The sequence below is a fragment of the Rhododendron vialii genome, chromosome 10a, assembly GCF_030253575.1.
Source record: "Rhododendron vialii isolate Sample 1 chromosome 10a, ASM3025357v1".
Classification (NCBI taxonomy): Eukaryota; Viridiplantae; Streptophyta; class Magnoliopsida; order Ericales; family Ericaceae; genus Rhododendron; species Rhododendron vialii.
The window spans coordinates 22,807,695-22,835,203 of record NC_080566.1 but is presented as its reverse complement, the minus strand read 5'-3'; the positions used below and the strand labels follow the sequence as shown (position 1 = coordinate 22,835,203).

The 27,509-nt window shown below is 38.9% G+C and overlaps 1 protein-coding gene across 1 annotated transcript in view; it reads right to left on the bottom strand.

Annotated features, from left to right (window-relative positions):
• LOC131304358 (proline-rich receptor-like protein kinase PERK5) overlaps positions 1-27,279 on the bottom strand; it is a 33,635-nt gene extending 6,356 nt beyond the window's left edge. Inside the window, exons 1-2 of the mRNA XM_058331583.1 lie at positions 27,125-27,279; positions 25,819-26,685 (exon numbers count right to left, since the gene is read on the bottom strand). Coding sequence (XP_058187566.1) covers positions 25,819-26,685; positions 27,125-27,272 — 1,015 coding nt within the window. The 5' untranslated portion in view covers positions 27,273-27,279. The remainder of the gene's footprint in view (positions 1-25,818; positions 26,686-27,124) is intronic.
• Positions 27,280-27,509: the final 230 nt, after the last annotated feature.

Below are 27,509 nucleotides of genomic sequence, written 5' to 3'. Positions count from 1 at the left end.
CAATATATATCCCTTCAAAACAGGAGTTGTAGTCCATTAATGGCATTTGTTGTTACCAAGTTCTGCCACCAATTTAGCCCCTCTTAGCTCTACCTGGTTCGTGCTTAGAGCCTTATCGTTATTTCCCAATTGGTCCTAAGCCCGAATAAAGAAAGAGGGTTGTGTGTTAGGTAGCTGACAGTCAACATGTAAAAAGCTTGTTAGATCTTGATGACATAAATTCAAATATGATAACAAGACATGTTAGGGCGTTCCCTTTAAGCGGCACGCTGTGCCTGTCTTTGGGTGCTTTGAAAAATGAGCAAGGGGTGCGACACCGGTGCCCAGGTGTGGTGATATGTGAGCAAGGGCTCTCGCACGTGCCTAGATGAGCGCAGGTAAAGAAGCTAGCTTAGGACTATAGGATTCGTTTAGCAACTTGGAATATAGGAAAATTAATGGGTAAGAGTAGGGAGCTCGTTGACACCATGCTTAAGAGGAGGATTAGTGTAGCTTGCCTTCAAGAGACAAAGTGGGTTGGGGAGAAACTAGGGAGATAGATGACACATGTTATAAGCTTTACTATATGGGTAAGGAAAGACATAGAAATGGGGTAGGTATCGTAGTAGATAAACACCTGAAAGATTTGATAGTTATAGTCATGTGGAAAGGAGATCGGATTATTTTAGTTAAGCATGTGATCGACGAGAGAATAGTTAATATTATTAGTGCTTACGCACCCCAAGTAGGCTTGGATGATCTTACTAAAGAGTAATTCTGGGAGCAGATGGATGACATGGTTTAAGAGATACCTTTTGGGGAGAAGCTATTTATAGGAGGAGATTTCAATGGTCATGTGGAAGTGCATAAGCAAGGGTATGAGAAGGTGCATGGTGGCTTTGGATTTGGTGATTTTAACGAAGGTGGTCAGAGGATTTTAGATTTCGCAGTAGCTTTTGACCTTATAGTGGGGAATACTTTCTATAGGAAGCAAGAAGAGCATTTAATTACCTTTAAGAGTGGAGTCAATAGAAGCCAAATCGACTATTTTATTGCTAAAGGTGCAGGCTGCTTTACATGTACGAATTGTAAGGTTATTCATGGAGAGTGTCTAGTGGCACAACATAGACTTTTGGTGTTAGATATTTGTCTCAAGGGAAATAATAAAAGGAGAAAGGAAACTAGATGCCCACAAACTAAATGGTGGGGCCTAAGATGGGAGAAACTAGAGGTATTCAAGGAAAGAATGTCTCAAGAAGTACGGTGGGAAGTGAAATGCGATAGTGACAATATGTGGAATACCATAACTGACGGTATTAGAAGAATATTGAAAGAAGTTCTTGGGGAGTCGAAGGGAAAAAGGTCCAATTTCTAAAGACATATGGTGGTGAAATGACAAGATTCAAACCATGGTAAAAGCCAAGAAGGAGTGCTTTAAAAAGTGGCAAAATGACCGGAATGAGAAAAATTTCCAAGGTCATAAGCAAGTTAGCAAGGAAGCTTAGAAAACTGTTAGGGATGCTAGGTTGAAAGCCTATGAGAATTTTTATGCTAGACTCGATAGTAAAGATGGAGTAAAGATTATTTATAAACTTGCCAAGTTGTGAGAAAAGAAAGCTAGAGACATTTCTCAAGTCAAGTGTATAAAAGGTATTGATTCGGTGGTGTTGGTAAAAGATGAGGCGATCAGGGATAGATGAAAGTCGTATTTTTAGAAGTTTTTAAACGAGAAACATGAAGGAGGCTTTGGTGGGAAGGAAGTGTATGTTCCTGGTGAGAATATAAAAAATAAGTTTTATTGCAGAATACAAAAGTTCAAAGTGGTTAAAGCTTTGAAAATGATGAAACCGGGTAAGTCCTTAGGATCAGATGGTATCCCTATTGAAGTGTGGAAAAGTCTAGGTGACCTGTGGGTAACTTGGTTGACGAAGTTGTTCAAAAAGTTTATTATGACTTGGAAGATGCCTGACGATTGGAGAAGGAGCACCTTAGTACCTATCTATAAGAATAAAGGGGATATTCAAAACTGCAACAACTATAGAGGTATTAAATTGATGAGTCATACGATGAAGTTGTGGGAAAGAGTTATTGAGCATCATTTGAGGATGGTGACTACGGTGTTCAAGAAACAGTTTGGATTCATGCCTCGAAGATCAACCATGGAAGCTATCTACCTATTAAAGAGATTGGTAGAAAAACAAGAGCAAAGAAGAAGGATCTCCACGTGGTTTTCATAGACTTAGAAAAGGCTTATGATAGGGTGCCTAAAGACATTATATGGTGGGTTGTGGAAATAGGGATGGCAATTTGGACCGAACCGATGGGCACCCGAACCGATAACCGAAATTTTCCCCGTGGATATGGGTATGGTTGAGGCCTTGGATAACCGAATGGGTATCGGTTCGGTTATGGTTCATCTGCTACCGGAACCGATACCCGAACCTAACCGAACCAAAATAACCGAAACCTGGAAATTACATAATTACCCCTTTGTATATATAACAGGAATACACGATATTAGCCTTTAGGGTTTGGTTATCCTCTATTATTTTCTCTCGCCGCCTCTCTCTCTCTCTCTCTCATGGTGTCCGATCTCAACACTAGGGCGAAAGAGGCGTTCATCGATGACCACCTCTCACGACAAATGCCGAGCTCTTCACCGATCGTGCTTAGGCCAACCTCAAGCTCAACAACTTCACTGGTATCTATTCTTCTCAATTTCGCCGATCGATTTCCTCCATCTTCTTCGATCTTCGTTCCTCCATCTTCTCTGATCGACTAAGGCTGTGAGTCTCTCTCTCTCTTGAGACTGTGGTGTGGTGGTAGACTGCGGAAGATCGCAGCACTGATTTCCAGTCTGTGTTTGAGTTTCTTAGCAGTAGCTTGTGATTATTACACGTATGTGAGTTTGTGTTTGCAGTTGGAATGGGTATTGTTTTTATCAAATTCTTTTTTTTTCTTGAGTTAGCTCAATACACCACAAAGCCCACTGATTTAGAACAGTTGAATTAGGTTTTGGGCCATTTATGGCCACTGCTGAAACGATTCAAAATTGGAGCAAAACGATCTCCCTCTCTCCTTGATTCGGTTATCCAAACGGTTCGGGGATTAGCCGAACCCCGTTTGGTTCGATTATGGTTCACCATTCCTCTATCCGTTCGGGTTTTGGGGCAGATTTGGATAGCCATTCGGTTTTGGGGATCGGGTACGGATTTAGCGATATCCGCCCCGAATGACCCGAATGCCATCCCTATGTGGAAAGAAATGGAGTGACCAAAGGGTATATCGAGGAGATTAGAGACATGTATGAATGTATCGTCTCTACCATTAGATCGCCAATAGGGGAAACTAGTGAATTTTCAATCATTGTAGGATTGCATCAAGGGTTAGCCTTGAGCCTGTACCTCTTTGCCTTAGTTGTGGATGAATTGACTAGACAATTTCAGGAGGATATCCCATGGTGTATGATGTTTGCAGATGACATTGTCCTCGTAGATGAAACCACTAGAGGTGTTAATACGAAACTAGAAATTTGGAGGGAAGCTGTCAAGACCCATGCAATAATTTCATTTTTAGTAAAATTGTGCTTTGATTTACTTTGGTTAATTAGGTAATTGATGTGATCAAACAAGTTGACATGTCGTACTGTATGGGACGTTCGGTAGATGGTTAAACTTTGAGTTTCGGTGTTTGAATGATGTTTGGAAGTGTTGGTAGCGAACGGAGTTCGATTTGATGACTAATGGTAAAATTTAAATTTTTCCAAGGCAGTATCGGTATTGTGTTTTGCCCAGTACCAGCACCTAGTGTCCAGAAGTCAGATTATTTTGGCATCTTGGGGTGCCAATACCGGTACTAGAAACCGCCCAGTACCAGTACCCACTGAGAAATTTCTAAACATTCAGCAGGCGATTTAGACACTATAAATAGACCCCTTATGTTATTTTCTCACTCCAAGACCTCGAACCAAGCCCTAAAATCGCCTCTCTCCCTTCTCTCTTCAATCTCTCACCCAAATCCTTGGATTTGCACCCCAAACACCAACAAATCTTCAAGATCTATGTGTTAATCCTTCAAATATCAACCGAGTTTCGAGTTTCTCATTATTGGAGGTAAGATTCATGGTTTTTGGTTTTCGTTTTCTCTCTCTTCTCAAACCCTAGCTAGGATTCATTCATTGTTCACATTTTTTGATAATCTAGGTTGTAGATCTTGTGGTATTGCTTTGCGAAAGCACATTCTTGACGGACCTTTGCTTGGTATACTTAGGATTTTGCTCAAAACCCATTTTGGTAGGAATTTCTTACTCTTGTTATGTGTTTATGTACTTAGATCATGTTTTGTTAGTTGTTTACGGTTGGGTTTTGCCTATGGATGTCTGGAATCCGCTAAAAGATCTCGGGGTGTCGATACCTTCCCTTGTTCTGGACAGTTTTGCCTTGTGATGATCCTTTCGTACTAATTTGATCTATGAGTATTCTAAAACACTTGGAAGACTTTTAAATTACCTCCCAACGCGATTGTTCGCTTCCAAATGACTTGTTGATCGTCCTTTTTTCGTTGACATTCGACAAACGTAATCCTAGTGCAATGATGAATGGAAAATGTACCACATAGTTGTTATCAAATATCATAGGCTATAATTGGTATAACAGGGGAGGGGGGGTTGTATGTATAGTTGATTAACGTGGACCTGTCTAATAGTCCGGATGAGAATAGGGAACTCGTATCCTCGTGCTTCGCCTTGTTGAAATTCCTAGGTTCCCTTGACTCTCGTTCTATAAGATTCTTGGTTAGAACCTAGCGGGTGGTGTGTCGTGGAGTCATCTATGGGTTCAATACGTGACGAGGGACGTCGTGATAGACTTAGAGGAATAACATGAACTTAAGGTATTTATTAATGTACAATGGGACATGTTTAGGAGTTTGAAATATGTTGAGTGATGATGAATGAAAGAATGTGACCTAGGGAAGTGTTGTCATCTTGTATACGGATTAATAATGCATGTGTGTTTGTGTGAAATGTAAATTTTGAATTGAGGGTCCTGCAATGCAAGGTATGGAAATGCGGAGACATTAGAGGGCCCGCAACGCAAGGTGGTAATGCGGAAACCCAGGAGGAGATGATTCATTATAACGCAAGGTGTGGTAATATAATTGAATGTCTCGCTTGATAAAGGAAGTTATGATTGATTATAGAAGTTCATGTTGATGTTTGGATGGTTTATTGCTTGAGTTTATAACTGTTGAAAAAGGAAACAAACGATTGATGCTATCAAAGTTTTGAAAAGAAAGAAATTTGGCTTTAGGAAAAGAATTTTTATGAAAAATCCTCCGGTATTCCTAAGCGAATCAATGGTTCCGGTATTTGGGCACAAATCAACGGATTCCAGCATTCAAGCTCGAATCAACGGATCTTGACCCGTAAAAGTTGAGAGTTTTCTCGAGATTATTTTGGTAATCAAAAAGGAATGTTTTCATTTATGAAAAGGGGATTAGCATTGAATGGTAAGAAATGAGGAAGTTAATTGCGGTGATCGTTGAGGAGTCTTAAAATGGTTTGAGAAACTATAATGGGTTATTTAGATTGATGTATGTTTAATGCTACCCTTAGTTTGATGTACAAATGATTAGGGATATCTTTAAGACGTATAGAATCCCGTAGTCATAATCTGTCAGTTCATTGTGGTGCCCCTTTGTACCTCATGTCCGTTTATTGGAACTCATGTATAGAATTCTCTACTGGGTTAGTATAGCTCAACCTATCATTTTCAGGTACACCTCAAGGATTTTGACGCGGAGTGCATGGTGTGCATGCTTGACTTCATATCTTTTGAAAGCCGTCATCGAGAAGTGGTTCCATCATCCTTTGTATGACTTTTTGAAGAGATGTAAATCGTATATTCATTTGAACTCTTTTAACTTTAGATATCATGTAAATTCTAAATTTATCGTCTTTGTCTAACTATGGAATTTGGGCCGTAGTGCCAATTTTGTAAATCTTAAAACTTGGGGACTTGGTTTTGTAAGTGATCATTTGGGAACTCTCTTTTGGGTAATATATATATATATATATATATATATATATATATATATATTATGCAAAATTTATTTATTGAAATGGACTATTTATTGTGTTGAAAATCGAGGGCGTTACAGAAGCATTAGAGTCAAAGGGTTTTCAGATAAGTAGGAGTAAAACTGGGTATATGGTGTGCAAGTTTAGTGGTACTAGCAGTGCGCATAAAGAAAGTGTGATGATCCAAGACAAAGAGATACCAAAGAGTGATCATTTTAGGTATTTAGGCTCAATTATTAGTAGAGATGGAGAGATTGCCAATGATGTCACCAATAGGATCCAAGTGGGGTGGCTCAAGTGGAGGAGCGCTATTGGTATACAATGTGACAAGAGGGTATCCACAAAATTGAAGGAAAAATTCTATGAAACTGCCCTCAGACCAGCAATACTTTACGGGACAAAATGTTCACCTATTAAGAAAAATAGGTGAGCAAGATGAGTGTAGCGGAAATGAGAATGCTAAGGTGGATGTGTGGTAAGACTATACGAGACATGATTAGAAATGAAACGGTTCATGAGATGATAGGTGTAACACCTATAGAGGAAAAGTTGAGGGAAAATAGGCTTAGGTGATTTGGGCATTTCTACCATAGACCAGGAAATGCAATAGTTAAGAGAGTGGATAGGATAGCTTAGGGTAGCAATGATGCGGGAGGGGCACGTTAGACCTAAATTGACATTAGATACTATTGTGCGCAATGATAGGAGTATAATGGGTTTGTCTGAACAAGTGGCTCTTGATAGAGCTCAATGGAGGAAAAAGATTCATGTAGCCGACCCCAGTAATTGGGACATAAGGCTCGGTTTGGTTGGAAAACAAAGAAAGAATTACCCTGTCTAAAACAGGCTACGCTTGTTAGGGGTGTAATACCCTGTCCCACATCGAAAGTCTACATGAATGTGATTTTGGGCATATAAAAAATCATGTAAGCTACTACTAGTATCTTGGGGTTAAGCATTTTGGACCATGTGGTGTGACTTGTGGATCAAAATCAAAGTATTAGGCCAGTGCTTAGGGCGTTAAAGATAGTAACATGGTGAGGGCTACCTCTAGAATTAGGTACGAGCCTGATGATGTGATGTACAACAGGGATGTTGCATGCATTCGAGGACGCCATTGGATAGTTGACCAAACTAAGCCAACAATCAACAGTATGTGCCTACCAAGAGAGGTTTGAGGAGCTAGCAAATCATACTACAGGTCTAACGGAGGAATTCTTTGTCAGTTGTTTCATTAGTGGATTATGTGATGGTATCAAGGCAGGAGTTCAAATATTTCAACCATCCAACATCATTCAGGCAATGGGGCTGGCAAAATTACAAGAGGAGATTTAAGTAGCTGTTAGACGTGTTAGTAATTTATTTTAATCAACGGGCATCTGTAATTTTAACATAGGGAGATTAATAAGTATTTAATATTATGGAGCTCGTAATATAATTGAGATAAGGATTGGAGTGCAATAATAATTCTGTAGTGGGATGAATTATAATAAGTGAAATAAGAAATAGAATCCAGGTGGGATTAGGTTTTCTTATTTATACTGGGAGCCCAGACTTATTACTCCTTAGGTCCCTATCGTAGCCCTACATATAAACATTATGCTCTCTAGGTCAGATACACATTTTTCTATTACTCACGAAAAAGAGGTAGGCTTAGAGAGAGCAAATAGATCACGAAAGAGTCCACACTCGGTTTATGTCTAGACGTGCAGAGAATACGATAGAAGATCGTAAGGTACAGTCGAGCAATATCCGTGGTTTATAGCAAGGCGTGCTATAATAAGTTCAACCAGCGTTCGTGTCGCAGGGAGTTGAGGTAGAACCCTAATTCCGCCTTGTAGGGTTTTGCAATTTTTATTTTCTAATCTGTACGTGTCATTACTGGTTTATGGGAATCGTTTCCCTATAGTGGTATCAGAGCCGGCTATAATCGCGTGTATGGATTAAACAGGCCATGTTGTCCGTAGATCGTATAGTATGAAACTGTGGTAACCGCTATTTTGCAGGGTTCAATCTTACTAACGTTTGTTTTGCAGAAAATCTTATCCCACTATTATGGTCATGCATATATGTTTGCGTGATTGGATCCCACATTTTTGCATACGTGGCAGGTTACTGCTTTTTATATTTGGGTGCCTCGATTATTTTTCGTGGTTGTAATATTAAAAGTAGTATGTGAACTCCGGTATGTGGGAGGCATAAGGTTTTTGTGTAATCTTTGTTTCTCCAGTTGTATCATTATTTGATATGTAGAACTATTGTAAGATTACAAGTCATGCAGCATGTGTTTTAGATCTAGATTATGTGAACTTTGTAAAGGAGGCATAGGATTGATGTATAAAATCATAGTTTCTGTATGGTGGCTGAAGTTGCTGTTTAGAGGTCAAAAATCATTTTTTTGATGGAGCAAGTCGAAAATCAATCCTTGACCCCCTTCGACCCCCTGTGCTAGCATCAACCTCTAATTTGGTGGGCAAGACATGGCTGCAATCTTGGCTATTTTTGGAAACAAGGATATTGACCATAATAGTTGGGATGCATATTTTTTTATGTTTCCTTATTTATGTTAAATGCATATTTCCATGAGTGTTTGCAAATGTGATAGTTTTACCATATTGGACAACATGGTGATATTTGGCTTTGACCTAGAACACGGTTTTGTAAACTCGAAAATTTTGATAACCCTCTCAATTTTTTTTAAATAACTAAGTGGGAGGGGGAGTTTATTTTTATAAATCCCACGGTCTCCATTACTAGTATGTAGATGATGTAATTAATTTTGTGTGATGATTTTAGAACCTTCCCCCCATCGGGCAAAATTAATTATGGCCTCATCGGTACAAACTTCCTAAATGGATAGGTCTATGATAATTGTTGTGTGAATTACTTCTCCATTTGAGGTAATTCATAATGAAACAATGGGTCATCGGGCTAGGTAATGGTATACACTTAGCTGTAAATAATAGTATCCTCACCATGGGACCGAAACTATATTGGCTATTTAATTTTGCTTGGCATGGTATAGTGTCTAGATAGTAAAATTAAAAGGTTGTGCCTATCTACACAAATGATAAAGTGTAGAGGACTTCCTATCGAGGCATGCTCTTCACGGTGTGTAGGGTTGCCAATGTTTTTCTTTTAAAATGTGGTAGAGGGAACCAGTATTAAAATGAAATTCAAAGTTGTTATTGCCCTTCATAATTGATTATTATGTTATTTGATTCTCAGATTCAAAAATGGGCTCTTTCAATCCACTTACCATTATTCTCAAAGAAAATAAACTTACTGGACCAAACTATGTTGACTGGAAAAGAAACTTGGATATTGTGTTAACTACCGAGGGCCACAATATGTGCTATCTACGGCGTGCCCTCCTATACCTGAAGAGAATGCCACAGAATAGGAAGCAAAGCCTTATCAAGATTGGGTTAAGGTTGATGAGATGGCACAGTGTTATATTCTAGCTTCTATATCGAATATATTGCAACATCAGGATCAAGCTATGGAAACTGCTTTCGATATGATGCTGAACCTCAAAGATGTGTTTGGGGATCAGAATCGGGCAGCAAGGCTAGTTGCTATGAAAGAATTGGTGAGCATCACCCATGTTGAAGAAACCCGGATTAGGGATCATGTTCTGAAGATGATAGCTCTTCTCTTAATGAACTAGAGATCCTTGGAGCTGAAATTGATGGGGAAACCTAGATCGATTTCATTCTTAAATCACTGCAGTCTGAGAGTTTTAAGTAGTTTCGCCTAACTTATTCTATGAACAAAATGCATTTATCTTTGGCGGAACTTCTTAAGGAACTCCAAGCAGTTGAGGCTCTTTTGGTTGTGAAGAAACCATCATCAGTGTTAGCGGTAGAAAAGGCTTCTACTTCTAAGCCGACAGGCAAGAAGAAGCAGAACAAGTCTTAGAAAAAGGTTGTGGAGGCAGTTCATGCGCCTCAAGGTGGAGTGAAAAAGCCTGCAGGTAACTGTTTTCAGTGCAAGTAGAAAGGACACTGGACGAAGGATTGTCCAGTTTTTCTTAATAAAGTGAACAAACAAGGTAAATCTTATTCACTAGTTGTTGAATCATGTTTAGCGGTGTTATCTACCAGTACCTAGTGTGTACATATGGGAGCCACTAATCATGTTTGCAATTCGTTGCAGTGGTTCCAAGAAACTAGAAGACTCAATGATGGGGAGATTTATCTACAAAGGGAAATGCTACAAGAGTAGCAGCAGTTGCAGTAGAAAATGTTATTTTAAATTTTAGTCATAATAGGAGTTTAATTTTGAGAGATTGTCTTTATGTTCCCTCTATTAGAAGAAACCCGGTTTCAGTTTCTAAATTGATTAAGAATGGATATTTGGTTTATTTTAGTGACTCTGTGGTTATTAAGTTAAATAAACGTTTTATCTATTCTGGTTCATTGGTGGATGATCTTTACATTATTAATCCTATATTACCTACAGTGCAATTGCATGAATTGAATAACACTAAAAATTTACCATGTAAGAGAAAAGAGTCTTCTAAATTGAACCAAACGTATCTTTGGCACTTACGTCTTGGTCATATTAATCTGAATAGAATTTCTAGACTGGTTAGAGATGGACCTTTAGGTTCATTAGAAGTTAAAGAACTTCCAATTTGTGAATCTTGTTTGGAAGGTAAGATGACCAAAAGGCCTTTTTCAGCAAAAGGATATAGTGCCAAAGAGCCGTTGAAATTGGTTCACTCTGATTTGTGTGAGCCTATGAATGTCCAAGCTAAAGGTAGTTTTGAGTACTTTGTCACTTTTATTGATGATTACTCAAGGTATGGATACATTTATTTAATGCGCCGTAAGTCCAAATGCTTTGAGAAATTCAGAGAGTATAGGGCGGAAACAGAAAAGCGTTTGCGTAAATGTCTCAAGACACTGCGATCTGATCGTGGTGGCGAATACCTCTCGGGAGAGTTTAGGGACTACTTGTCAATTTAAGGGATTACATCCCAGTTGTCAGCTCTAGGTATGCCACAATAACATGGTGTAGCATAGAGAAGGAATAGGACTCTTATGGATATGGTAAGATCAATGATGAGTTATTCAGATTTACCAAATTCGTTTTAGGGACATGCACTAGAAACAACAGCGTATATTCTTAACTTGGTACCATCTAAATCAGTACCATCTACACCCACAGAACTATGGACTGTGCGCAAACCTAGTTTGTAGCATGTTCGGGTTTGGGGTAGTCCAGCACATGTGCTGAATGGGAAAGGAGATAAATTGGAATCGAGGATAGAAGTTTGCTTGTTTGTGGGGTACCCTAGAAGAACGAAAGGTGGACTATTTTATAGTCTTACGGATAAGGAGGTCATTGTTAGCACTAATGCCTGGTTCTTAGAAGAGGACTATGTGATAGACCACAAGCCCAGAAGTAAAATTGTTTTTGAGGAATTGAGAGGAGAGAGACCAACACAAACTTATTTACCACCAACAGTGCAAGAGGAAACGCCAAAAGAGACATCTATAGAGGCACCTTTTGGCACACCAGTGCCTCGTCGTAGTGGGAGGGTTATTGTTCCACCTAGTCGGTATACGTTGTTGGGTGAGTCTTTTGAAATGATCCCTGATGATCAATATGCTGAACCCTGTAACTACAATGAGGCACTTCAAGAAAAAGATGTGGAACTTTGGCAAAAGGCTATGAAATCAGAGATGGAGTCTATGTACTCTAATCAGGTGTGGGATCTTGTAGAACCACCTGGAGGGATTAAACCCATTGGATGCAAATGTAACTACAAGAAGAAGAGATGGGCGAACGGGAAGGTACATACTTTTAAAGCTAGGCTTATTGCGAAAGGGTATACTCAAAAAGAAGGGATCGACTATGAGGAAACTTTTTCGCCAATAGCCATGCTTAAGTCCATCCAGATTCTCTTATCCATTGCAGCTCATCTTGATTACGAGATTTGGCAAATGGATGTCAATACCTCGTTCCTTAATGGAAATCTGGATAAGTGTATCTATATGGTGCAACCGGATCTAGAAGTTGTCCCTTCAGTGCAATCAACCATTACACTCTATTATGACAATAATGGTGCAGTTGCTAATTCGAAGGAGCCAAAGACTCACAAGAAGGGCAAACACATCGAGCATAAGTTTCATCTGATTCGAGAGATCGTACAGAGAGGTGACGTTGCTGTGACCAAGATTGCATCGGTAAACAACCTGGTAGATCCTTTTACGAAGAGCTTACCAGCTAAGACTTTTGATGGTCACGTAGAGAGAATAGGAGAAAGATGCGTGGCAGTATGGTTTTGAGTCTTAGTCGGAGTTTGTTAGGAGGTTATGTAAAAGTTATGTTTTTATATGATGGATTAATATTTAATTATTAATCAAATTTATCCCTTTTTTAATGAGAATCTTTTATGGGCAATATTTTCATGATATTTTTGTATGTTGTGCATGTGTGTCTTTTATTCTACATAGTAGATAATCCAGTGTGTAGAGTATGGGTTACACACAGAAGATTGGATCATCAGTTCTTGAGGAATATAAGTTATGGTTTACAGTCTTAGATGTAATTTGACACACCATCGGTAGGACTGTGGCACAATATTTTAGTAGGTTTGTCTTGACTACAGGGAATGATACTAATTCCAAATCATTGTGTTAGTATACTTTGTGTGTATTGAACGGGACCACATTGAGGTAATTGTCTTTGTATTGACTATATAAGATAATTGAAACCTTATGGTCATTATGAATGCTTATGCTCTTAATCCAAAGATAATTATTAGAGGTATATATTTAATGTTGTTGACTTTGATTAATTAAAGAGTGAGATCTTTATACGGTCAATAGTCTCAGTGAGTTGGGTCGCAACATTATGTATATGACAACTATTAATTATTAATGGAATCCACGTCCCGATAGGGATTGACGATACCCCTTGAGTAAGCTTATAAGTTTCGAATATGTCAAACCCTGCAGGTGGATTTTGTATCCGACATATCGAATAAGTTAAGCGGATAGTCTCAAGATAAGATGTTGATTAAGTGGAAGATTGTTAGTAATTTATTTTAATCAACGGGTATCTGTAATCTTAACGTGGGGATATTAATAAGTATTTAATATGACGAAGCTCGTAATATAATTGAGATAAGGACGGGAGTGCAATTATAATTCTGTAGTGGGATGAATTATAATTAATGAAATAAGAAATAGAATCCTGGTGGGATTAGGTTTTTTTATTTACATTGGGAGCCTAGACTTATTACTCATTAGGTCCCTATCGTAGCCCTACATATACACGTTATGCTCTCTAGGTCAGATACACATTTTTCTATTATTCACAAAATAGAGGCAGGCTTAGAGAGAGCAAACAGATCACGAAAGAGTCCACACTTGGTTCGTGTTCTAGACGTGTAGGGAATACAATAAAAGATTGTAAGGTACGGTCGAGCAATATTCGTGGTTTATAGCAAGGCGTGCTATAACAAGTTCAACTAGCATTCGTGTCACAGGGAGTTGAGGTAGAACTCTAATTCCGCCTTGTAGGGTTTTGCAATTTTTATTGTCTAATCTGTACGCGTCATTACTGATTTCTGGGAATCGTTTCCTAACAAGATGAACAAAGGCCCCACTGAAGTACACCAAAAGTGACTGGTCATCACCAACCCCAACCCCAACCCTAACCATGCCTAAGATTGCATCACATAGTGGGGTAAGATCTGACCCAAAAAATCTCAATAATGTTGCAATAGAATCTAAGTCCATAGCTAGTTCTTCTAGCACCCCATAGTTTCCTATCAAACGTTTAACACTAAAGAAATGGATTAGGATCTCTTAGTTGTTGAGAAGGTTGGCCAAAAGCAATATATACGACGTACCCAGTAAACCTTACAAGGAAACCAGATATAAAGATGGCAACTAAGATTGCTATTTCCATTATTAGATAATTTCAAGACCCCAATGGATCTAGAATAAGATCTTTTATTTAAAATGGAATAGTATACAAAGTCAACAGATCTCAATGAATACAATAGGATTTATGGCTACAAAAACTATTGAGAATAGTTCTAGATTAGGTCCAAGGCTAACTATTGTAGGGAGCTTATTGAAACCATTGAATTCAGAATATGATAAAGTCCAAGGTAGAAAGGATTGTGCTTCAATTGTAATGAAAAATTTGTAAGGGGACATAGATGTCAGAATAGGCAATTGTATGTCATATAGGGTGATTAGGAGGAAGACTCAGAGGGAACTGGGCTTGAAATTTAGGTGAATGGAGACCCTAGCTCAGAAGAGGAGGTGCAATTTTCAATGCATGGCCTGTCGAGTTGTATTTCATTTTGTACCAGTCAGACCTATCAGTCACTATGGCAGATGGGACCAAATTGTGCTGCAAAGGGGTGTGCAAGTCATTTACATGGGACGTGCAAGTCATTTACATGGAACATGCAATGGAAAACTTTCAATGCAGAAGTAAAAGTGCTAGCTATAGGGGGTTATGATATGGTGTTGGCAGTTCAGTGGTTATCAACCTTTGGACCCATACTCTAGGACTTTAAGAACTTGCTAATGTTGTTCCACGTGTAGGGATAGCCTTTCATGCTCAATGAGAACACTGAATGCAAAGTGGACCAGGCGACACACAAGCAAATAGGCAAGGCCTTACAATAGGAAAACCAAGGATTCCTAGTACAGATTTGCAGCATAACAATAGAGAAAAATTGTAGAGACCCGTATTTAATTTCTCTAATTTTAATGTTTATAAATGAGAAAAAGGTGAAATACTGAGTGTAAATTTGGAGGTTTAATGTGCAAGGATTTGGAAGTTTGGGGTGCAAGAGTAATTTGTAAGTGTATGAGTATATAAAGGGGGCGTGTGTGTGTAGAGAACCACTTTCTCTCATTCTCTTCCAACGTCTCTCTCTCCCTTTCTCGGCTCTCTCCCTCAATCACACTATCTCTTAAAATCTCACCATTAAATTCAAAGCCCATAAAGATCAACCTCCATTCCACCTTCTATACTTGGTTATGGCTCGTAGTTCATTGGGTTTAGCTCGGAAAGGAGTATTCTTGCTTGTTTTCAAATTTGGAGTTCTATGGCTAGTTTGGGCTTCGATCAATCACTTGGGTTTCGTTCAAATCACTTGAGGTAGTGATTTCTACCTCTCTTTATGTGTTTTGGAGTGTTTTGATGCCTAGAATCGAGCTAGGGTTGTTATTGTTGAGTTGGGTGAAATCTGTCAAAACTGTGAAAAATCGCCTGAAAATCCCATTTCCTACCGGTAGAACGATCCAGTGTTTTCACCTTATGTCCCTTCTGTTTTGGGTTTCTATTGGTAGAACTTTTCTCCCACTGGTAGGACTTAAGTGTTTTTTCAACGAACAATTTGATGGCATGTTTGGATAGGATTTGTACTGGTAGGATTTTTCCCCTACCGGTAGAGCTTCTTTTGTTTCCAAAAAATTTCTTATTTCATATTCTTGAGCCTTGGTCTGCCTTATTGGGTAATTATATGCATGTTTACAAGTTTAAGGGTAACTTTGCATGCTTTACTCGTAGTACCTTGTTTGTTGGACTTATTCGACTTCATCGAAACTTGAAATGAGACTTATGAAATGCTCAAAGGAATTGTGTGAGAATAGGACACTTGAACACTTAAATGAAATGCGAACACTCAGGACCCATCGATGGGTGGGTGCTTGGCAGGGGGTATCGGGATCCATTAATTGGTTCGGCAGGAGCAAATGCTCGTGACATATCAGGACCTACCAACGGGTGAGGTACCTAGCAGGGGGTATCGGGACCCTTTAATTGGCCCGGCAAGAGCTTTTGCTCAGGGCACAGAACGACAAGACAATTGCGACACGATGTTGATTATAAGGTTACAAATGTGAGGGTATGAAATGAAAGACTTTGGGATTGAAATTCAATTAGCTATGGTTGTTTCACATGCCATGGTTGTTAAATGTTGTTTCCACTGTTTGTTCATCCAATCATCGCATGAGCATATAACATTAGTGTAGAATTTTTTACTGGGCTAGTGTAGCTCAATCCTTCATCATTTTCTGGTGTGAACCTAGGACAATAGCATGCATGTTTGGAGTGCTTGGGTGTGAAAAATACTTTTGAAAGCTAACTTTATGGAGTTTTTTGGCCATCTTTGCAAATCATCTTTTTGGAAGATGTATTTGTAACTTCATTTACATTTCTTTTGACTATGGAATATTGTACTCTATTTCGATTCTCAATACTTATGTAATATTTTGGGCCGTCGTGCCATGGATGTAGTATGTTGGAACAATTGGAGCTAGAACTGTAGTTTGATGATGCAATACTAATGGTTAACTCTTTTGGGGTACCGTAGGAATTATTGCGAGGAATTTTATTATGAAAATCACTTATATTTATGTTGAAAATCAAAGGTGTGACAAAAATGCAGGAAAAGAGCTACACCCAGGCATTGACTTTTTACTACATGATGTTTTTTAACATTTGCTGAACCCAAAAAACTCCCTCCCCAATGGCTAACAGACCACAAAATTCCCTTAAAATAGGTAGTGAACATGTTCATGTTAAGCCATATAGATACCCCTACATCCCAAAAAAAAGAGACATAGAAAATCATGGGAGAAATGTTGGGTGCTGGAGCAATAAGGCCCAGTGTGAGCCCTTTTTCATCCCCTGGGTTTCTAGCGAAAAAGAAAGACCAAACCTGGAGGACGTGTGTTGATTTCAAAGAATTAAACCAAGTGATTATGAAGGACGAATTTCCCATTCCCATTATTGATGAGCTCTTGGATGAATTGCATGGGGTAATGGTATTTTCAAAGTTGGACCTTAGAGCTGGTTATCACCATATACGGATACACCCTGATGGCAATAAAAAAAACTGCATTTTGAACCCATGAAGGCCATTATAAGTTTGTGGTAATGTCTTTTGGGCTCACAAATGCACCCTCAACCTTTCAAAGCCTTGTGAACACCATCTTCAAGCTCTAACAAAAAAACTGATATTGGTTTTCTTTGATGATATCCTGGTATACAATAAATCATGGGAAACTCACCTAAACCACCGATAGATGACCTTCTGTTTACTAAAGGCCAACAAACTCTTTGTCAAGAAAAGTAAGTGTGTATTTGGTCAGCATTCATTGGAGTACCTTGGCCACATCATTTCTGAACAAAGGGTGTCAATAGATCTAGTTAAACTAGATGCCATGAGGAAGTGGCCTAGTCCATCCTCCATTAAGTCACTAAGAGGATTTCTGGGGTTAATTAACTGGCCACTACACAAGATTTGTGGAAGATTATGAAAAAAAATCAGTGCTCCATTGACTGCCTTACTTAAAAAAGATGCTTTTGGATGGAATGAGGAAGCTAAGCAAGCCTTTCAAACCCTGGAAACAGCCATGATGACAACAACAACAATATTGGCCCTCCCAAATTACGGCAAAGAGTTCATTGTGGAGTGTGATGCTTCAGGTGTGGGAATAGGTGCTGTACTCATGCAAGAGGGCCACCCAACTGCTGTCATCAACAAGGCTTTGGCTCCTAAATATTTGGGGTTGTTAACTTAGGAAAAATAACTGCTAGCTGTAGTTTATGCTGTACACAAATGGCACCACTACCTATTAGGGAGCTACTTTATCATGACCACCTTAGTCTCAAATACCTACTTGACCAAAGATCTCCACATTAATGCAACAAAAGTGGTTAACCAAACTGTTGGGATATGACTATAAAATCATGTTCAGAGAAAGAAGGGAGAACAAGGCAGCTCATGCTCTGTCAAGCGTAGTGATGGAACAAGGAAGTGAGATTATTGCACTATCAGTGTTGCAAACAGATTGGCTGCAAGCTCTTCAACAAGCTTGGGAGACTGATCGAGAGTTGAAAGTTATCGATCATTGACCAATTGACTACTGATCCAAACTAGCATGAGGGGTACTCTTGGTCCCATGGAATCCTTTCATATAAAGGCAGGTTAGTGGTAAGTTCAGACCCCAATTTCAAGGCCCTCATCCTGCAAGACCTGCATTCCAGTCCAATGGGAGGTCACTTAGGGACCCATAAACATACAATAGAGCAAAGAGATCTTTTTTCTAGGTTGGAATGAAAAAAGATGTGTATACTTTTGTAGCAGAATGTGAGGTGTGCCAGATGAACAAAACTAATCAGACAGCGGCCAGTCCTCGGCTTCTACAACCTTTACCCAAACCTAAGAGAAAATGGATCGACATTTCCATGGATTTCAAAGAAGGGTTACCTGTTTCATAAGGCAAATCAGTGATTCTAGTGGTGGTAGATCGTTTGTCTAAATATGCACACTTTATGCCACTAGCTCACCCTTACACTACCATGGATGTGGCTTAGGTTTTCTTGGACAGTCTACAAAGTACATGTAATGCCAGCCTCAATTGTGTTAGACTGGGATGTGGTTTTCACAAGTCATTTCTGGCAGGAGCTATTTCATTTACAGAGAACCAAGCTTAATATGAGCAACTCCTACCACCCACAGACTGATGGGCAAACTGAGGTATGACAAGGGAAAGACCAAAGGAAAAGACCACAGTCATGGGTACAATGGCTGCCCCTAGCTAAATGGTGGTTCAACACCACTCACTACAAGAAATAAGGTCTTTTACAGCATAATACTATAGCATTTTTCTAGGAACGCAATAAAAGATGGGCTTTCGTGTTTCTGATTTCCATTTCCAATAGCGTTTCATTTAAGCCCAACTTCTATAGCGTTTTCCATTCTCTTCCATAGCGTTCCAAAGGCGGAAAGAACAAGGCGCCTAAACTTTTCGTGCTCCAGCTCAGCTGATGTACCCAAATCTTTCTAATTTAGTTTTGAAATTCTTTGAATCAAGATTACAAGTTTTAATCCATGGACTTGGGTTTTCTCTCAGCGAAATCTTTCACCCGGAGAGATTGTAAGCTCGCCAGAGCCGCCCTTCCCTCCTTGTCTGAGTACTCAGGTAAGAGAAACCTTAGAATCTTGAAGATTTTGGCTTTATAGTTTACAATTGCTGATTTCTAGTCAAGAACGAGGTAAATCTTGATAGCTCTATCTCCCCCTCTCTCTCATCCAAGCCCTAATCTCATGCTCCAATTTCAGAAACACCAACCCTATGTGTTTTGGATCTATTGCATACTCCTACTTTTTTTCCCTTCTCATTTCCATATAATTTACTAGTAGATCATTTGTTATCTTTGCATCACCTACTGTAACTATGCGCGTCATCTCTAATTCGATTCCCACCGAAAGCAAAATCCTCTGAACCACCCTCTGTAGTGAATGCTTATACAAAATAGATGTGGAAGGGGCTTCCAATTTAAGATGTGACCACACAAAGGTTATGGGATTGATTCCGGATTACCCAAAAAAATTAAGTTGACGACTTATTTTACATGGTCTAATGCAATGAAGTATGGTTTATTGGAAACCAAATGTTTTCCTTTTTAAGGTTGAGAATGAGGATTGGGTGATTATTTCTGTAGTTGGATTGAGGGTTATTTCCGAGAGTAGATTTTTGAATGTTTGATGTATAAGTGGAACTGGTTTTCTTTTTTCAACCAGGGGGACGACTTGCATGTGAGCTGCTACTACATTGATTCAAACTAAATGCGTATGTGATATCCTCTGCTCAGGTTTGTACATGGTGTATTGTTTGCTAACTCATTACTGTTTGTGAATAGATCTTGGATTTTGTTATGTGAAAGGGAATATTTTTAGTTCAAACATATCGACAGACTTCGTAATTGCTAGCTGAGTAACTAGGTTTTCTGTAACAGCCAATAGGTAAAGTGGGGTGAATATGTGGGGTGAACGTCTTTTCGTCTAAATTTCCTTCAACCAACTATAACAGCCAATAGGTGGAATGGGGTGAATATGTGATATCCTTTAGTAGGATGATTCAGAACTCCAGGTGGGCATTTTGACCAAAATACTTAGCACTTATAAGACGTAATCTATGTACCTAGGATGAGCTAATTTCGGGAGACTTGCCTTAATGGAATATGTTCCCATATCACAAATGCTTATTGTATATAAATGTCATCTTTCCCATTCCCTTTATTATTCACTTGGAATTTCTTGAAGTTTTTCCAGTTAATGTTCACCTACTATAGTTGAAATTGAATTGTTAGTAGTCTTTTGTAGGCTACTCTACTACATTTACCTATAGATGGTCGAGCAATGGACATAGTTATCTTTAGAAGCTTATTTGATAAATATTTTGGTGGATTTGTACTATTCTTATCATCTTTGCTTTATCATTTACACAGAGGAGGTGTTGGGATACTGAGCGCCTTGTGGCACAAAAGAAATAAGCACTTCAAGATGTGAAGAATTCACAGGTCACAGATCGAAGCTGGTTCAGCACCTGCTTCTAATGTTGATGAGCTTCTTCACGAGATCTGTGTTTATATCTTATAACCACGTCTTCGAAGTTCTTTCCTCACATGGTTGGTTTGTGGATTTCCTTTACATTATAGCTTTCATTTGAATATGATGTCTAGAAAATCCAAGAAGCTAGACCTTCAGGAGAATGAAATGTTGGTGGAAGTAATCCGTGCAAGAATGAAGGAAGCAGATGCTAAAGCCAGTGACCTTAAAGCTTCATTTGAGAACTTATGTGGTATGGTAATCTTTTCTTGCATATATGATGTCAGTTTCCACATTAGATGTTACCAATGCTTCTTTGTCCCTATTAAAAAATGTAGAATCAGCAAAAAGTGAAATTGATGCCTTTGAGGAAGATCTAATTGAAGAAGATCTAAGCGGTTGGCTCCTCTCTCTCTCTCGAAACTTTTTGGGTTTGTGCTTTCGTTTTATTAAGGGGTGGCAAGTTTATTAAGGTCATAAAAGAAATCTCTTATCTCAGGAGAAGATTCATTATGAGAAAGTGATGACTAACAAGGTCCTCCCTGAAATCAAAGCAGTAGAGGCACAATATGAGGAGCTCAAAAATTTATGCACGGTATGTGTAAAACCCTTCTTAAGTCAAATTCATTTCTGCCTATAAATTATGATGATCATGTTCAGTTGTTTCATGATCATCAGGACTTTGTTTATGTCTTTTATCTTAGTTTGCTTAATTGGCCAAATACTATTATCCTTTGGCACTAATGACAGGAGATTGTGAGGGTAAGTTAGTGTGACTCATGTACTTATCAAGTTATTGAAAGCAAATTTAATTGGGATATTGTAAGTTTAAATTGTTATTCCTATTATGAACCCTCATGTTAAGTTGATAACGGATATCTATTTACTCATTTTTACAACAGTTTCAGTTTTCTGCGACCATCTTCAAGTCTTATGTTCATAGTTTTCTCTGACTCTAACCATCTGTATGCCATTGCCACATGTTCAATAAAATGCTCGACTTGGGTATGACTCTAATTTGCGGTGTGATAAGATTGCAATCCTTAGGTTTTTGGATGTGGTTTAGTATTTCTATTTCATAACCCACTTGATTTGGGGAAGAAAATTGTCTTGTCCACTAGAATGTGGGTGGTAGAGCAATTAAAATATCTAAAACCTCCATGATGCATCACTTTGGTGGTTTTAAATGGTTCTTTGCACGATATATCAGACTAAAGGGGAAACTATGAAAAAAAAAATTCAAACTAGCTGAGCTTGGTTCTCCATTGCTGAACCTTAAAACCTTTTGGTTAAGCCAATAGTGCAGTACAGTTTAGCCATGGTGATTGCCGCATAGCGAAACACATAGTTAGGAACTGGGTTGGTTTCTGGAATTTTACAAATGATTCAACTAGGAATAATATTTTGGAAGGATTCAACTAGGAATGAGATAATAACAGTACCTACACTTATCCTATTTTCCTAAGTGCCGCGCTACGATACTAGTTCGTATTTTGGATTTTCAATTTTTTCCCTCGAAAGGAGGTGTTCTGATTTCCATCATTGATCTGATTAGGTTTTGTGGTACTTCTGTAGCAAAAGAGAAACAAAACCTTTGATATATTGCCACCATTGCTGAAACCAGAGCACTTTAAACCATAATCAAAATCCACTAGGCTTTGCGACACAGATAAGACATAGGAGGGACACTTGCTATTCTATATTTCGTCCCATTTAGCGATGTTCCAGTTACTTTTTTTTGCTGCTGCAATAACACCAAAAGAAATTGGTGCGAAAACTATACTAGCCATCAATCATGCGTGCGGGTATTAATGTCTTAAAGAACTGTTTGTGATGACGTGAAGGTTACTCCTGCATCTTTGGCTAATAGTAATTATGCTTCTATGTTCGTTGTAGAGATCTGGTGATCTTCTATTCACCCCATGTATTTGCAACCAATTGCAGGTTCATGGGGAGACTATACGTGTAGTTGGTATTGTTAATAACCTATTAAGTTGTACAGTTTGTCTTTGTTTAGTCCACACATGGAAATCAATATTGGTAAAGCTTTGATTCATCGACTGCTATTTTGAATACATAGGCTACCATTCCAATATGCTAAAAGTATTGAATGTTCCTTAGGACCAAAGGGGTAACTTCATGTATTTTGTACCGGTGGTAATGTGATTTAAAGCACAGTTAGATGCATACATTGTCCTCTACATGCATTAAATGCCCTCTTTTATTTCTAGTGCTACTATCTTTCTACTGCTATTATTGTTCTCTGCTGGAACTATTGCCTCCTATTGTTGTGGTGTATTGTTCTGGAGATATGCTGGCTTTTGATGATATCATAGTCGATATGTGGTCTGATCTCAATGAAGACTGAATGTTTTATGGTCGTGACGAAGTTGCCACATAGACTATCAATTCTAAACTTGAGCTATTTCCATTTTATGATGTTGTTGAGTCTCCTATTCTTGTCAAATAATTATGTGAAGCTCTTCATTGGAAATCCACATATATCCAAATGGATCCATATTGTTTGTCATTAGTTTCTTTTGCTTAGTATTGTTATAAGTTTCTTTTTAACCCGGGACCTTGTTACATAATCTGACACTTAAACCTCTCTTTTTTTCCCTAAATGCAGGCAGCCAAATTTTAATCTTCTAGGCAAGGAGGAATTGGAAGAATGTAATGCTTGTTTTTGTTTGCTTGGTGTAGATGTCTATTATAGCTCTTGCTGCAATTGTTTTCTTTGGACTTCTACTATGTGCTGCGCCTACGGGCATGTTTCTCATATTTTGGAGGGTTTCAAATAGCCCATTTATGTGGTTGGCTTTGGGAGCAGAAAGGGTATAAGCTCGGCAAAGAAGTACGCTTCAAGTAAAAAATCTGCGAAATGAGATGGTTGGCCTAGTGCATGATTACATTTTCAGAAAAGTAGAATTACATTAGTTATTTTTCAATGAGTCCAATTTGTCGAGCTCTTTTATGTGGTTTTTGTCGGGAAATTGTTTCCCAAGCTAATGTAATGAGTCTTTATTCAATGGTTGAATTGTTTATTGTATATTGACCATTTGGATGTAGTTGGTGTTGAATGGAATAAATCATTTTTGTTTCTTAGATGAAATTACCATTATCTTATTTGAAAATGCTAATATATTGGTATTTATAGAATTTAAAAAAAAATGCAAAAAATTGGCTAATATAGCATTCTTAAATCGCTGTAGAAACTTCACATTCTATAGCGGTCATAAAACGCTGTCTAAAGTCCACATTCTATAGTGTTTAAAAAACGCTGTCTTAAGTCTAAGACTTTTAATAACAAGGGCTAATACATCATTTGGAGAAACACTGTATATATCATTTACGCTGAAAAATGCGATTTTTCTTGTAGTGACTTATCACTCATCCACCAAACTGACTCCTTATCAAGTGGTCTATGGTCAAACACCACCTGCTCATATCCACTATATTCCAGGTGCTTCGACTATAGCAGTAGTAGACCGATTGGGCTATGACAGAGAATCAACTTTGCAAATTCTAAAGCAACATCTCCACCAAGCTCAGAACCGCATGAAGCAGTAGGCGGACAAGTACAGATCTGAAAGGGAATTGCAAGAGGGTGACAAGGTTTATCTAAGGTTACAACCTTACAAGCTGTCGACAATCCAAGTCTAACATGAAATTGGCACCAAAGTTCTATGGACCCTTTCAAGTACTCAAACGAATAGGCAAGGTGACCTACCAACTAAACCTCCTGGCCTACACCATTCAAAACTTCATCCAGTTTTCCATGTTTCTCTTCTAAAAAGAAAGTTGGGCTCTTCAACTTTGGCTCAACCTTCCCTCTCACATTTGGACGTGATGGCATTCTAGATTCACAACTAATCGCAATCGTGGACTGACGTTTGGTCAAGTACAAAGGAAGGCCGGCTAGACAACTTCTGGTTCGATGGTAACACTCTTTCCCTGAGGATGCAACCTGGGATGTTTATCAAGAGTTCACTGCCAAGTTTCCACAATTTCGGCCTTGGGGGCAAGGCTTTTCACAAGGGGGAGAGAATGATAGACCACCTACTACATTGGGCCTAGCTTTGGGCCTGGACTTGGCCAAGACAACATCTACATCCAATGCTTTCGGCTTAAGTGGACTGAAGGGGAACCATGAAGCCGAGGTGCGAGGATTTGGGTTGATGTAGCTAGGTCTTTCTAATCAAGTTAATCTAAATTAAGTTCAGTAGTTAAGCCAGTTGATTAGTTGAGCTGAGGGATTAGTTGAGAGTCAGTTTTTCTTTCTGTTTTGGATTCCTTTTGTTCGCGTATATAGAGAGGAGGAATGTATGGAGAAGGGATGTTAAAAGAGTAATCAAAAGCAGTTGAGATGAGAGTTCTCAATCCGTCAATTCCAGTTCTATCAATAAACCCTTCCTTTCATCTGCATTGTTCTCATTCCTGTTCAATCCATAGCACCAATCATTTCACTATCTATGGATGACTATATACATGTGATTGTAAAGATGAATATACACATACATACACACACAGAGGGGGTTTGTTTCTAGTTTTAGTTTGATGTTAAATTTGGATTTTGGTGTTGGAGATGAAAAAAGACCATGTTAGGGCTTTTGGGAGCGTTGTAACGGTGAAAGAAGATCAAGGCATTGTGGTAATTTGAGTCTAGCACGTGAGGATAATCAAGTACTTTTTACCATTAGCAACGTTGAAACACAAACTCTGACAGGGGGTTCAAAGTAATTTCCTAGACCTCATGTGTGGATCGTCTATAACAAACAACCTCAATGGAGGTTGTTGTATTTCACCCTAATTCTTTTGCATCATGAAAAAGGATGGAACTAATTTGCATGAGGGTAGTATTGGCATTTCAACTTTAGAATGGTGACATCAGCATTCTTGGTCATATTAACGGCTATTTATCGAAGGGGATTTTGTGCATATTGTCAAGAGAAGTACGAGACCTAATTAATTAATGTAGGAAAGGTCCTCATATTTATTAAGAGATATTAAATTATTTACACTGCAGTGTAAACATTTATTTTCTTTAAATCAATTGCATTGCGCTACGTCGCCATGTTCTACTAATTAGGACCACTGTTTTGGCAATGCAATGTAATTAATTTGGAGGAAACAAATATTTATACCGTCGGTGTATATAATTTATTCTTAATAACCTTTGGGTGGCTAGGTGTATTTTAATCTCGTCTAGGGGGAATTAAAAATATTTCAACAGGATTTAAAAAAAAAAATAAACTGATACTAATCCCGCTAAATAAGAGGATAAATACTTAGGATTTACGTGTTTGTAGTCAATTTAATGTACTTTATTCCATAACTGGTATGGATTAATAAGAGGTTAAGGCAAATAGATTAGAACCTTTAGCTCCAGGGGGAGTATCCATATAGTGATGTTTTCTTTTCCTCTTCCTTGTGAAACACGTCACACAAATGATGACCGCAACAACAATCAGGACGCCGGCTGCGACTACTCCTACAATGATCGCAGTATTATTTGAGGAGGAATAAGATGATGATGTTGGTGAAGATGGTGAACTAGACGAAGGTGTTGATCCAACAGAGGCCGGAGATTTATTTGGCGGAGGTGGCGACTGGTTTGATACCCCGGGGGGTGGCGGGGGAGGCACAAAGGAAGATCGTGGTGTTTGCCCTATGGGTGGCGGTGGGGAAGCCAATGTGGGTGATCTGGGAAGCATGGTGTTTGTGGAAGGTTGTGGTGGGGAAGCACCTACAGGAGGAGGTGGTGATATTGGTGGGGGGGGTGCGGGCGGTGAGGCACCAGGTGGAGGTGGTGAGCCACCAGGTGGAGGCGGTGAGGGTGATCTCTTTGGAGGTAGGGGTTGCACTGGCGGTGGCGGGGAAGGAGTAGAAGCGGGGGGTGGAGACGTTTTTGTTGGTGGAGGGGAAGTTGGTGGCGGTGATGGTGGCGGTGATGGTGGTGGTGATGATGGTGGTGGAAATGGCGGTGATGGAGGTGGTGGGGACGGTGGGGGAGATGATGCTGATGGTGGGGACGATGGGATTGACGAGGTTGAAGGTGGTGGTGAAAATGATGAATTTGTTGTTTTATTGCCTAATGAATCTGGTGGTGGTGTATTGGAATCTGGGGACAGAGCAGTTACGGTGGCCATGCCAAAAATGAACTTCCAGCTAAGATATATTAATGTCAAAACGCACGCCGGAAACTCCACTCCGCCGTAACTGCCCGCCGTGAATATTAAAAACCCTAACGAAGCACAGCACATTAAAATAAAGTCACAATTAATATGGTATAACCTATGATGAAATCATGAACCATTGGCTTCGGATTACCAAAAGAAGTAACTGAATGATCACTGATATACGAAATAAATTTTCAAAAAATAATTCTAAAGAGGCAACCGAATGATTTGATTAATCAATGTAGATTTTCGCGTTGAAGAAAAAAAACAACCATGAAGAATGGTTTCAGTTTATAAAAGTGATACTTCCATATCATTGGTGGTTATTTTTTTCGCATATGTGCAATTCTTCTAAGAACAAAACACACAAAATACGCTTATACAATGTGAGATTTTATTTATTTACTCAAGTGATGTCACAAATGTTTTGTTTGACCATACGGCTGATCATTGTTTTATGATGCATGTTTTGATCTGTAAATAGGGAAATGTATAGTGAAATACCTGGAGAAAGTAGTTTAGGGTTCTCAATGAAAAGAGAGAGAAAACTTGTTGCATTCTGAATTCTCCATCCTTGAAAGGTGAACCTTTCCCTCTTTAAGTTGCCTCCTACAAAGCAGGACATCTCTCTCTCTCTCTCAATATTTTGCATTTGCCACCTATGGTTTAGGCTGAATTTGTTATTCCTCTAACCGAGTCTTTCTTGGTTGCCATTTTACTTGCAACGACCTTGTCCACCTACGTATTCTGTTGTGGGATGACTTGACAACTGTCAACTTCTTCTTCACCTTATTTTTTTGAATAAGCTGTGCTGTACAAGCCGATCGGGGTGCAATCTGAATAATTACATAATTTCATAGCTAAAAATACTAAAATGACAAAGGACAAG